The 12,240-nt window shown below is 40.1% G+C and overlaps 1 protein-coding gene across 1 annotated transcript; it reads left to right on the forward strand.

Annotated features, from left to right (window-relative positions):
• The first annotated feature begins 346 nt into the window (after positions 1 to 346).
• On the forward strand, positions 347 to 11,518 carry LOC102077397 (uncharacterized). Its single transcript, XM_013269785.3, has 9 exons — positions 347 to 604; positions 1,839 to 1,895; positions 3,094 to 3,147; positions 3,257 to 3,340; positions 3,460 to 3,504; positions 3,761 to 3,835; positions 3,927 to 3,986; positions 8,668 to 8,727; positions 8,839 to 11,518. The coding sequence occupies exons 1-9, from the start codon at positions 389 to 391 to the stop codon at positions 11,077 to 11,079; spliced, it is 2,892 nt and encodes a 963-aa protein (XP_013125239.2). The 5' UTR covers positions 347 to 388; the 3' UTR covers positions 11,080 to 11,518.
• Positions 11,519 to 12,240: the final 722 nt, after the last annotated feature.

Below are 12,240 nucleotides of genomic sequence, written 5' to 3' on the forward strand. Positions count from 1 at the left end.
GAGCCATTTATTAATGTCAAATATGCAAGGACAGTTTAACGAAGAAACAGTCAGCAGGTATTTTACACTCTTGAACTATTGTGGAAAGAGAATAACAGTAAGTAAAAAGAGCCCATGCTTAGATAAACTGGTCCAGGTTTTTTGGGAGGTGCTGCAGGAACCACATTCTTTGGTAGAAGTGTAAATTAATCAAAAAAACTATAACAATCCAACTACTGAGGGGGTTTTTTTTTCAACATTTCCAGGTTTTAACACAATAATATTTGGTTATTATAAAGCCCCATAAAATAAAATAAAAAAAAAATATATAAAAATAAATATCCATTCACACTTCCGGTGCAGGGGGAGCGCTTCCTGATAGCTGAAACCCGTAATGAATACGTGAATCATGCCTCGCAAATACGAGCTTTCGGAAGCTTTACGATCGCAAATTGTTGATCTGCACAAAGCTGGAAAAGGTTATAAAAAAATCGCACGCACTTTGGATATTCATCGCAACACAGTTAGGGACATTGTGCTTAAATGGAAGCGATTCAGTACTGTGGCTACTCTGCCGAGAAGTGGGCGCCCTAGAAAGTCGTCTGCAAAGACAAAGATCAGCGAGGTAACCCTTAATTACTCTGCAAACAGCAAATCAAGCAGCCATGTGTACAAAACTAGACGCCTGCTGCATCCAGACGGGCTTCTTAGCTCTGAACCCTGATGAAAACAAATATGGAAGTTATTATTTAGCGGCCAGTGGCCACATTGGAGCATCAGCGGTCATGCCAAAGTGCATCAGTTGGATTTCAGTTCAGACTTAGACTAGGCTTCTTCTTTTTTTTTCTTCAGAAGGTGTTTTAAACCATTTGTGGATAGTATCTCTCACTGTGGTTCGCTGATGTCCCAAAGCCTAAGAAATGGCTTTGTAATCCTTTCCAGGTCGGTGGATGTTAGGCAGGTTCTATTTAACTGATTTCTGTAATTAAATAGGAGTGTGGCTACTGAAATTGAACTCAGCTTTCCAAAAAATGTGATTAATCACAGTTAAGTCATCATTTAACAAGGGAGGAAATTACTTTTCCACATAGGGTCAGGTAGGTTTGGATAGATTATTCCCTTAATAAATTTTTAAAACGTATTTAAAAAGCTGCACTTTTTATTTACGCGGGTTAAATTTGTCTAATATTAAAATTACTTTGATGATATGAAACATGTAAGTGTAACAAATCAGGAAGCAGAAAAAGAAAAACTTTTTCATGGTACCATATATCGGTCCAGCTCACAGTATGTGAGATCAAGTGACCCCCCCTCACCTTGCATCACAAAACGTTCTCGTCTCCATTAAAAAAAGCATTTTTCATATTTACATTTTCTAACCGCTAAAATGTCTTTTTAGAGAGTGTGAATATATAATATACTAATCTGAATGTCATTTCAGTTTATTTCTTTAAAATTAAAAAGGAATTTTAATGAAATTTGCTACAAATGTTAATTATTTAATTTTGGCAATTCATTCCCTGCAATTTACCCCAAAGATTCACACAATATTGTTGAGTAACTCTTGTGAAATGCACTCAAAGAGGTAAAGAGATGAACAGGATATAACATGGGTGACATCCCACCAGTGAATACTTGCCCCACCTACCTATTCCAGTCCACACCAATAAGAGCATGTTACTTTTCCACTCCCCCAAAATCCAGAATTTAATTTTTATTTGTATAAAATTAATTTGGTAATGGGTTCACTTAAAGAAATGTTAATCACTCTACTGAAATCCATGACAGTTTGATCTCTGAGGTGTAGCCACAGATTAATGTTTACCATATGACTTGATGCATCTTTTTCTGTCTCTTAGGTTGGTCATGGCTCTAGTGAGCCAAAAGACAGAGAAGAAGATTTGCATCACAAAAAGGTAAATTTTATTAATTCAAGGATTGATGAACTTTAGAAGGAAAAATAGAAAGACGAAATGTGCGTTTTCCATGGGGAAAACTAAGAATAGAAAAACATATCTGATCTAAATTTGGCTCCAGTCTCTCTCAGACTGGTCTCTTTGTGCACTCCAACTGGTCTGCCTTTCAGACTAATAATACTAGGAGTGGAACTAACTCCAGCCAAATTTAAATTTTCAACTTTTTATATATACACTCACTGCACTAGAAAAATAAAGCCTTTCCAGAAAACTGCAGTACCTCAAATGGTCACTTATGGTTGGCTTAAAAACTGAGCTATACATATAGACTGTTAATGAAGGATGGACTTAACCACACACAATATCGCCATGGTTATGTGGCTAACTTTGTAGCCTCATTATTGGTATTTTGGCCACAGAAATGTTGGCTTTTCAGCTCCAGACCATATGGTAAAAAAAACAGTTTTTTGTACCATGATGCTGGACATTTTAAGATGACACTCTGTTGGTTTTAACGCATTTTTGAAGCCAGTTTCAAGTGACCACTTGATGAACTGCAGTTTTTGGCACTTCTGTGTTGGTTTTGATTTTTAGCCCTGCAGATTGGTTCATCTCCATGGAACCCCATGCTCTCCATTGTTAGTTTTCTATTCACAACAACTGTACTGGTGATCTGCGGTTTACTGCTCTTTGTAAACTGAATTCAACCACTTAATTCAGCCAGATGTGAGCAGATGTTTTTTGAGTTGTCCAGGCTGATCTCCGTCGTCTACACTGACAGACTTGTAGTCAAGACCGCCTAAACCAAGACTAAGACAATACCAAGACCAGAGGGTATCGAGACCAAGACAAGACCAAGGCTACGTAAAAGTGGTCTCGAGACCAAGACCGGTCTCAAGACATCCAACTCTACTGACAGTATACTGTTTATGCTGTCTTTATACTAGACAGTAAATGTAAAATTTAGAGTGACATCTGATTTAAAACAATGAGGGCTTACATGTAAGCTTTAAATTTAAATGAACTTCTTTAAAGTTTGTAATATAATGGTGTTACTTTTAGTGCTTGACTGAGGTTTTAGGTATTTATTTTGGAGTCATGTATCTCTCGGCATATGAAGGTAAAAGTGTGCTTGAGTGAGTGGATACTTGTTTTTTTTCTTCTGGCTCCCATCTATATTCTGTCTCTTTCTCTGTAGCAGCGAGGAAAGGCTACTGCTGTTTCATCTAATGACGAGACTACAGAACAAGACGTTAGTGTTTATGTATTTTTTTTAAATTGTTTAAATATTTGTTTACAATATCTGATTTTTAAAGTAATCTAATAATACCTATCATTCTATATATTTCTCTTTTAACCAGAGAGACTTTAACACTACCCACAAGGATGAAGAGATCATACATTCCAACTCACCTGATTCTGAAGCAACAGATGAAGAGAATATGGTGTGTTAGCTACTGTATATATATATATATATATATATATTTATAAATGATATACAATAAATTATCACATGAAGATGTTTGTAGCTCATCACTTCAGCTCATCACTTCCTGTCTCCTAGGCTGGACCGTCAGATATCAGAGGAGGAAGTTCAGACCATAAAATGGTAAAGCATCTTCAGTTTGAGCATTGTTTGGAAAGAGAAGAAACCCTCATTCTGTTTACTTTTTAAAATCCAGAGTCGATTAGTCGACATAGAAAACTGAAAAATACCATGTCAATATTATTAACATGCCTGATCTAAATTTGGCCACATTTACATTCAAATTGACCTCTCTAGTCCTTTTAGGAAGGAACCAAAAATAGCAGATAGCATGGTTTCAAGTGCAGGTCCTCATTCTGTTTTCCTGTTAAATTTTTAGAGCGATAACACCATCTGCAATGATGGCAACACAGATTCCTACTCATCTGATGAAGATGAAGATGAAGACCCTATGGTATGTGAAGCAACAACAAGTAAAAATGATATTAAGCATGTCAAAATGATGACATCAAGATGCTCATCGGCCATCCTTTTCTGACTCGTAGGCCAGTCATCTGTCAGCTGGAATAGCAGAGAGCAGAGGAGGAAATCCGGACCATGAAATGGTAAATATGCATATGCAGAAATAATTACTGTGTATCCACACAGTCATATTACACCCATAAAAGACCTAGATACCTGCTAATCTAAATAAAAGATCAATACAATACTAGAAATTCACTCAGTAGAACTGATGCACAGTTAAAAAGTTTAAAAATACAGCAAACCATCCAAATAATTAATTTATAGAAGGAACCCAGACCACAAACGCAATCAAGACGCCCAACTTAGTGACTCTGGCTGTGGTAGCACACCTGTCAGTCAATCACACCCTGAAGCCTTAATAAAATCCAAACAGTAAAAATAAAAACACCGCTCATCATAAAATAGTTATGAAGCAGTACATTAGCCATAGAGAGGGAAACATTTTTGTACCAGGCTGTAAACATGATACAGTGGAACCCCGACTTACGAAATTAATTCGTTCCCGAGGGTCTTTCATAAGTCGAAAATTTTCGTAAGTCGAAGCACCCATCGCGCCTTTTGAGTGAACGATAGGCTAGTCAAGTCAAGTCAAGTCATCTTTATTTATATAGCACATTTAAAAGACATCAAGTGTCGGCCAAAGTGCTGAACAGAGGGATAATATAATAAAAGAATTAAAATAGAAAGAAAACATTTTAAAAAAGAATTGTAAGACATGTAAGAATATATAGCATATAATGTACATGCAAATATGCACATACATATACAAAAACTGTACGCATTCACACACAAGCACACGTATATACACATACAACACCATCCAATAAAATAATAGACCAAATAGACAGAATAAAAAGGATATCAAGGAGATCCGAAAGCTATAGCCTATAGGCTAATTGCTAACTGCAACAACAATACGTTGTTCAAGTGGAACAGCGAAGCGCAAGTACGAAAGCCAAGGGGTTGTCACATGATTTGGAAGGCATTGTGGGCATTCTGGGCTCAGCCAATCAGAGCCAGCGGATTTCATTACACAGGCATTTTGCCGTAACACGGGCAGAAATATTGCCATTAAGTGCCTTCATAACTTGAATTTTTTGTTAAATGGGGTATTCGTAAGTCGGGGTTCCACTGTAATTTAAGATAAGAAAACAGATAAGATAACCTTTATTATTCCCACACATGGGAAATTTGTTGTGGGAAACTTCTGGACATATTAACATGGAAGTCTGTGGGGATTGACTCTTTTTTTGTGAATCTAGCCTCAAGTGGCCATTGGAAGAAGTACAGTTTTTGACACTTGTTTTTAAAAATCCTGGTACGTGGTATAGATCCCCATAATTTCATTAACCTTCAACCGATATCTAACCTCGCTTTTATTTCTAAAATTCCTCTCAGCTTCCCACACACCTCAGTACCAATAATCTCTATGAACAATTCCAGTTTGGTTTCTTTCCACTTCACAGCACAGAAACAGCATTATTAAAAATCACCAATGACCTTTTGATGGCAGCTGACTCCGCTTCTCTCACTATAATCATCCTTCTTGATCTGTGTTTGGCCTTTGATACGATTTCTTACACTATCCTTCTAAAAGACTTGCATCCATCAGCATTAGTCATACCCGCCTTGTCTGGTTCACCTCATATCTCTCGGATCACACTCAGTTCATTCAACTTAAATTTCACTCTTCAAGTTCCTTTTCTGTTTCTGCTGGTGTACCCCAGGGTTCGGTATTGGGGCCTCTTTTATTTATTATGTTCATGCTTTCACTAAGTCACATATTTCGGAAATGCAATATTAACTTTCACTGTTACGTGGATGACACTCAGCTGTATATTTCTTCCTAGTCCAATTTCACCCTTCCACCCATCTCCCTTTGTGACTCCCTTATGGTTAAATCATGGTTCTCCTCCAGTTTTCAAAAGCTCAATAATAATAAAACTGAGGTTCTACTCATCGGCACAGCTCCGTCTACCAAATCCCACAAGTTTTCACGTAATATTGACAACTCCTCCATCCTTCCCTCTCCTCAGGTAACAAGTTTGGGTGTCATCCTCATCAGCGCCTTGTCATTTCGGTCTCATATCAATCACATCACCCGGTCCGCTTACTTTCACTTACGCAACATCAATTGTCTCCATCCTTTCCTCACCCCACATGCTGCCTGTATCCTTGCCCATAGCCTTGTCACTTGTCAGATTGATAACTGTAATCCTCTTTTCTTTGTGAAGGGACTTGTTAGGGAGATCAAACTCCCAACTCCTCCAGAATTCTGCCGCCCGCACCATAACTTGCACACCCTCCAGAGAGCACATCACTCCTGTTATTCAACAGCTTCACTGCCTGCCTGTAGTTTCTAAAATCTCTTTCAAAATATTGCTTCTGACTTTCAAATGTATCCATAACCTGGCCCCACCCTACTAGTGTGATTTACTCCACATTGCTACTCCTTCTTGTTCCCTTAGGTCTTCGTTCAGCATTCACCTTATTGTTCCCTCTCCCTATCTCACCACTATGGGGAACAAAGCTCTCAGGCGCTCTGCTCCAGATATCAGGAAAACTGGATCTCTTCCCTTATTCAAGTCAAAACTCAAAACCCATCCACCCACCCACCAATGAGGAAACTCATTTTGGCCACTTGTATTCGTAACCTTTCCAGTCATAACATAAATCTCTTGATTGTAATTAATGGGTGGAATTCAGATAAACTCTCAAAGCAAAAGCTTTACCTTTCTGCTCAGGTATGTCTTCACCACAACATCCTGCATAATGCCCATATTACTGCTGATGGAGCGGCACTTCGGGAGTCGACTGCACGTGTTCTGCCATCTGATTACTTGTGAATAAGATCCCAGCATACTTGAACTCACTCATCTTGGGCGGTCTTTCCCCCAACCCAGAGCATTATACCATTTTCCAGCAGAGAACTGTGGCCTTAGATTTGGAGGTCCTGACTCTCATCCTCGGCATTTCAGATGCAGATAGCAGCAGACTGCTACAATGCATGTTGAAAGTCATGCTCCATAAAGTTAATTGAACCAAATCATCTGTAAGAAATGTGGATTTTAAGCCCTATGGGATTATCCCTCCAAGAGGGTCTTGTACCCCCTATTGATACTCAATCAGCCATGGTTTCGGGTGAACCCATAGTGAAACCTAGCCCAGCCCTATCATGTGATTTATGTGAACGTTGAACACAGCTTGGATTTAGAGGTTAGGAGTTGGTGTTCTTTACACTGCCCTAGTCGTGGTTAGCTGTTCCTCCCTGCACATACAAGGCCTGAACCAAGGCCTGCTTTTTCAGAGAAGAGTTCCTTGAGTCCAGCAGAAACACCTCCTCTATTGCTACCCTGAACTCATCCCACAGCCATGATTTTGCTTCTGCAATAGAAGCCTCAGCCCTCTTGACACTTCAATACACAAGCGTTTCTTCAGGAGACCCCTGGATCAAACCAGGCCCAGAAAGCCTCCTCCTTGAGCCTCATTGCCTTGCTGATCTCCATTGTCTGCCATTGGGTCCTTAGGTGACCAACATGGCAGGCACCAATATCCTTATGACCACAGCTCCAGCTGTGCCCCCCAACCCAGAGGGATTTTAATGCAAGACCAATCCTTCTAGACATAAGGGTTAAAGATTCTATGGACAGGGCCTCCACCAGACGTTCACAGTTCAGCACAGTTTGAGTTTGCGTTTACTAGGTCTGCCAAACACTCTTCCACACTGGCTGATCCAACCATGTAGTGATATGGTGGCAGCTGTGGTCCTCACTTAACCCAGATGTCCAAGGCATAGGGACTCCGATCAGATGTTGATAATGAACCACCTAATGTTCGCACATGGTCAACCTATGTCTTGCATAGAAGTACAATAACAAAACACTCTTCCGTTGAAATAGGGAGTCCCAAGGCATTTTTCCCTTTCCCGCTGCTGTCAACAACAGTCAGAGCCTTGCACAAGTCTCATACTCACATGAAGGTGACACTCGCATTGTTTGGGAAAAACTCAAAAATGATAGTGCTCTGCAGAGAGTTTTTGAGTATCCCCACATCTGCCCACTGCCTCCTACCATGGACCGTTTCAGAAAAGGAAAGACTCCAAGCCTTCTCCATTAGTTTGGCTCCAGGACACTTGCTATGTTTGAAGGTGATCCCAACCATATCTAATCAGTACTGTTCTACCACCTGCATTAGCTAAGGTTCCTTCCCTACCAGTGAAGTGAAATTGCACATCCCAAAAACCAGTCTGTGATGAAGGAGTAAACATATTCAGGAAACCAAATTTGACCAAACTTGATTTAAGTTTGAAGTTATGAATTATTAGGCACACGGGTACTTGAAGGGTACTGACACAGGCAGCTGTAACCACTAAGTTCCTACTAGGCTTCACCTCTTGAACCTCAGCCATTTAGGATACATCCTAAGCAAACATTGGTAACTTCTCTGTTACAATATTATATAGTAGTATTTTTAGTAGTGCTGTTAGCGTTAATCTCGTTAAAATGATTTTAACGTCATAACCGCATTAACGCAGCAAATCTCCGTTAGTGCGGATCACCCTATGTGTGGGGCTGCACAGTGCACAGATTTTGGATCAACTTTTAATCAATTATTTAATTAATACTTGATACACTGAATTATTTTGGAGACTGTATGTGTAGTTGAAGAGGAGCTTAAATTTAAGCGTAAGCAGGGTTAGCGTTTTCTCGTGCACCTTAACTTAATATACCTGCTTATATCTCTTTCTCTTTTATGTTATAGCACCAAGGAGCGACCAACTCTGCTTCATCTGATGATGAAACTACAGAAGAAGATCCAACAGTTAGTATTTTTCATTTCTTATGTTTTTATATATGGAAATGATGACATTTTGGTTCATTTCTATTACATTTACCTTTTAAAGCATATTTCTGGCCTGTCATGTGTTACTAGGAGCAGTTTTTCTGTGGAGAGAAGAAGATATATGCTGGTTCCTCAGTCACAATGGGAGCCCTCCTCCTGCTCCTCCTGGCGTTCATTGTGAAGCACGGCTTGTCAAAAGCAGCAACCAGAGATCTCCTGCACCTCCTAAACTTGGTGGTACCCGGATGTGTTCCAAAGTCGCTTCGCTTTTTAAAAAAACATTCGACTGATTACAATAGAAAGACAGAGATTCACTTTTATTGCCCCAGGTGTACAAACTACCTTGGTGTGGATCCCGGTAATGAGTGTAGCGTGTGCCAGCAGAGCTTGAACAGAAAATATCTGATCTTGAAGGCTTACTACTTCCTTGTAATGCCGCTAGAAATTCAGCTAAGAAACCTCCTTGCACGCGTCCACTCCAAGCTTGGGAAGCATTTCACGAGGGATGATTCCTTTTCTGATGTCCACACTGGAAATGAATACAAGAGTGAAAGACAAGATGGCAGTATTACACTCACCTTCAACTGCGATGGCTCGCCCGTCTTCAGCTCCTCAAAATACTCCATCTGGCCCATCCTGTGTACCATCAATGAACTACCGTACGTGGAACGGTGCAAAAACGTTCTGTTGCACACTTTATGGTTTGGCAAAGGAAAACCACAAGTTCAGAGTTTTTTGACTCCGTTCATTAACGAGCTTCAGAAACTGTCTACTGCAGGGTTCTGTTGGAGAGATGAGAGCGGCTCGGAGCATCACACCACGGTAACAGTTAAAATATGCACATGTGATGCGATAGCAAGAGCAATGGTGCAGAACTTTGAGCCGTTTAATAAAGAATTTGGTTGTGGTTTTTGCTACCACAAAGGTGAGATGGTTATAAAGGGCAGGGCTTTTACCAGAGTTTACCCGATACAGATGGACGGCTGTGATCTGAGACACATGCCTGAAACGCTGCAACATGCTGAGTTAGTGATGGGAAATAGTTATGACCAGAGTCAAATGGGGGTTAAAGGTCCAAGTCTCCTGTTTCTTTTGCCGTCATTTGACATTATCAAAGGCTTTGTTCCAGATTACATGCACTGTTTTTGTCTGGGCGTTGTCCGTCAGTTTGTCAATCTGTGGTTCGACCCGCTTTATGCCAGCAAGGACTTCCATTTGACAGATGAGCATTTAAACGATCTGGACAGAGCCTTGTGTGAGATCCAGCCACCAAATGAAATCAGCCAAAGTCCCAGGAGCCTCAGTGAGAGGATGCATTGGAAAGCTTGTGAGTGGAGAGCATTTGCTCTCCTCTATTCTCCTGTAATACTGAGGAATGTTTTACCAGCAGTGTACTACAAGCACTGGATGCTTCTTCCTTGTGCCCTTCACGTCCTCCTCTCCCACTTTGCCACTCAGGATGAGCTCAACTGTGCAGAGTTGTGTCTGGTTCAGTTTGTAGCACAGATACCGTCTCTCTATGGACTCGAGCATTGTTCGTACGACTGCCATTTGTTGACGCATCTTACAGAAGGTGTCCGGAACTGGGGGCTTTTGTGGGCCAATTCAGTGTTTGTTTTTCAAGACATGAACAGCAGACTGTTGCAGATGTACTCTGGTACGCAGTCAATTTCATTACAGATTTTCAAGAATTTCTTTTCATATGAGAAAATAATAAGACAAGGAAGTGCTACCCTTCAGGACGCCAGCACAGAAATCAAAGACTTCTTCTGTTCCATGACAAGTTGTGATCGTTTTACAAAGTCATTAAATTACATTGGAGAAGATTTAGTGACTCTGGGAAGTGGCTCTCAGAGAGTTTTGACACCAAGAGAAATTGCAGCATTGCAGAAGAATGAAACACTCTCGTGGTGCCAGCCACATCGTGACAGTGTAACCGAATATAAGCGTTGTGTTTATAAGAACATGCTGGTTACTAGTTTGGAGTGCAGTGGCACATTAAAAAGAAACAATTCAGTAATAGAGACGAGCAGTTGCTTTGCCGTGGTGGAGTCCTTGGTCGTTGTACCGAAACCCTGCAGCTGTGAAGGAAGCCCCGGCTGTTCCTGCAGAGAACTGGTCTTTTTCTGCAAGCAGCTGCAGCGACTAACCAGACAGCCAACTATCCACAACACACAGATCAACACAAACATCGCAAAATTTCTTGTAAAAGTGAGGAACTCAAATGAACTGTGTGCAATAACATGCCAGGACATTGTTTCCAAATGTTTCATGATTGAACACGTGGGTCAGTTATATGTCATGAGAATGCCTGTGATTGAGACACATTAAAAGTCTGTCATTTATGATTTATGTCAGACCTCTCTGAGCTTGGGTTGGGAATGTTGGAAATGTTCCAACCAACCATCATCACTTTGACAACCGTCATTAAATCAGATAACTCAAATAACAAAACATGCTGTCCATTTTCCAACAGGTGATACGTCCAACACAACCCTACCGTGGGCAGTACCGAAACATGCAATAAGCACAACTTCTGTATTGCATTACTTTATGCTCTTATTGCACCAGCGGGACAAAGTGCATTAAAATTTATTATTATCTTTTTCAGTTTTGCAGTGTTCTTGTTGTACATTAAAGTGCACCTGTACATATGTTTTGTATGTAGCAGAAACTACCGGTGAAGGTCCTTCAATTTCATGTTTGCTTTGTATTCAACATCAAATTGTTAATATCATCTTTGATTAAAAACTTGAATCTTTGAAAAATTGCCTTAAGTTTCAGAACACCTTTGTTTGTTTCTCTCATTTGGCTTTAATGACAGACGCACTCATGCTTTATGGATTCCATAAGTCTTTAAAATCACCATCATTATCGTTGTCATTAGATGGATCTGCACTGGTCCATGGGGAGTTGGGGCTATTTCCCCTTGGACTAATGTAGAATGTGACTTCTTTCTACAATCATAGGAGTCACCTCCCTGGAACCCAAAACATCATATTTTGGAGAGTTCAGAATATCAGAGTACAACCCATGTAAAGAAGTTGTAGATCAATCTCAAGAGAGCCATTCACTGAGAGAGTTTGAGAATCAAGGTGTACCAAAGCAGTTCGGGCAAATCTGTAGCTGAATTAAAACAATTCTGCAAAGAAAGGTGGGCCAGAATTCCTCCACAACAAAGTGACAGACTCATTGCTGGTTATCAAAAACACTTTATTGCAGGTCTTAAAAGTATGCAAAACAGTTATTAGCTTTAGGGAGTAATTACTTTTTCATACAGGGCCAGGCAGGTTTGGATAGTTTGTTTTTTTTTTACCTTGCCTTATTGTCATATTGTGTTTGTCTTGTGACTAAGATGAATGTCACATGTATGACCAGTTGAGTCATTCGACAGGGTGTTTTTCCACTGTGTAGCACGTTTGCATCCTGTGTATAACACACTGTGGTTTCTCCATAATTATGGGCTGTTTACAAGGATTAAGGATTAAAACA

The sequence above is a fragment of the Oreochromis niloticus genome, linkage group LG4 (assembly GCF_001858045.2).
Source record: "Oreochromis niloticus isolate F11D_XX linkage group LG4, O_niloticus_UMD_NMBU, whole genome shotgun sequence".
NCBI lineage: Eukaryota > Metazoa > Chordata > Actinopteri > Cichliformes > Cichlidae > Oreochromis > Oreochromis niloticus.

Excerpts from the sequence above, each read along its gene's own strand:
- LOC102077397 (XM_013269785.3), top strand. The coding sequence starts at position 389 with ATGCCTCGCAAATACGAGCTTTCGGAAGCTTTACGATCGCAAATTGTT. Across the intron at positions 1,896-3,093 it reads AAGATTTGCATCACAAAAAG|CAGCGAGGAAAGGCTACTGC; the intron begins GTAAATTTTATT and ends CTTTCTCTGTAG. Across the intron at positions 8,728-8,838 it reads CTACAGAAGAAGATCCAACA|GAGCAGTTTTTCTGTGGAGA; the intron begins GTTAGTATTTTT and ends ATGTGTTACTAG.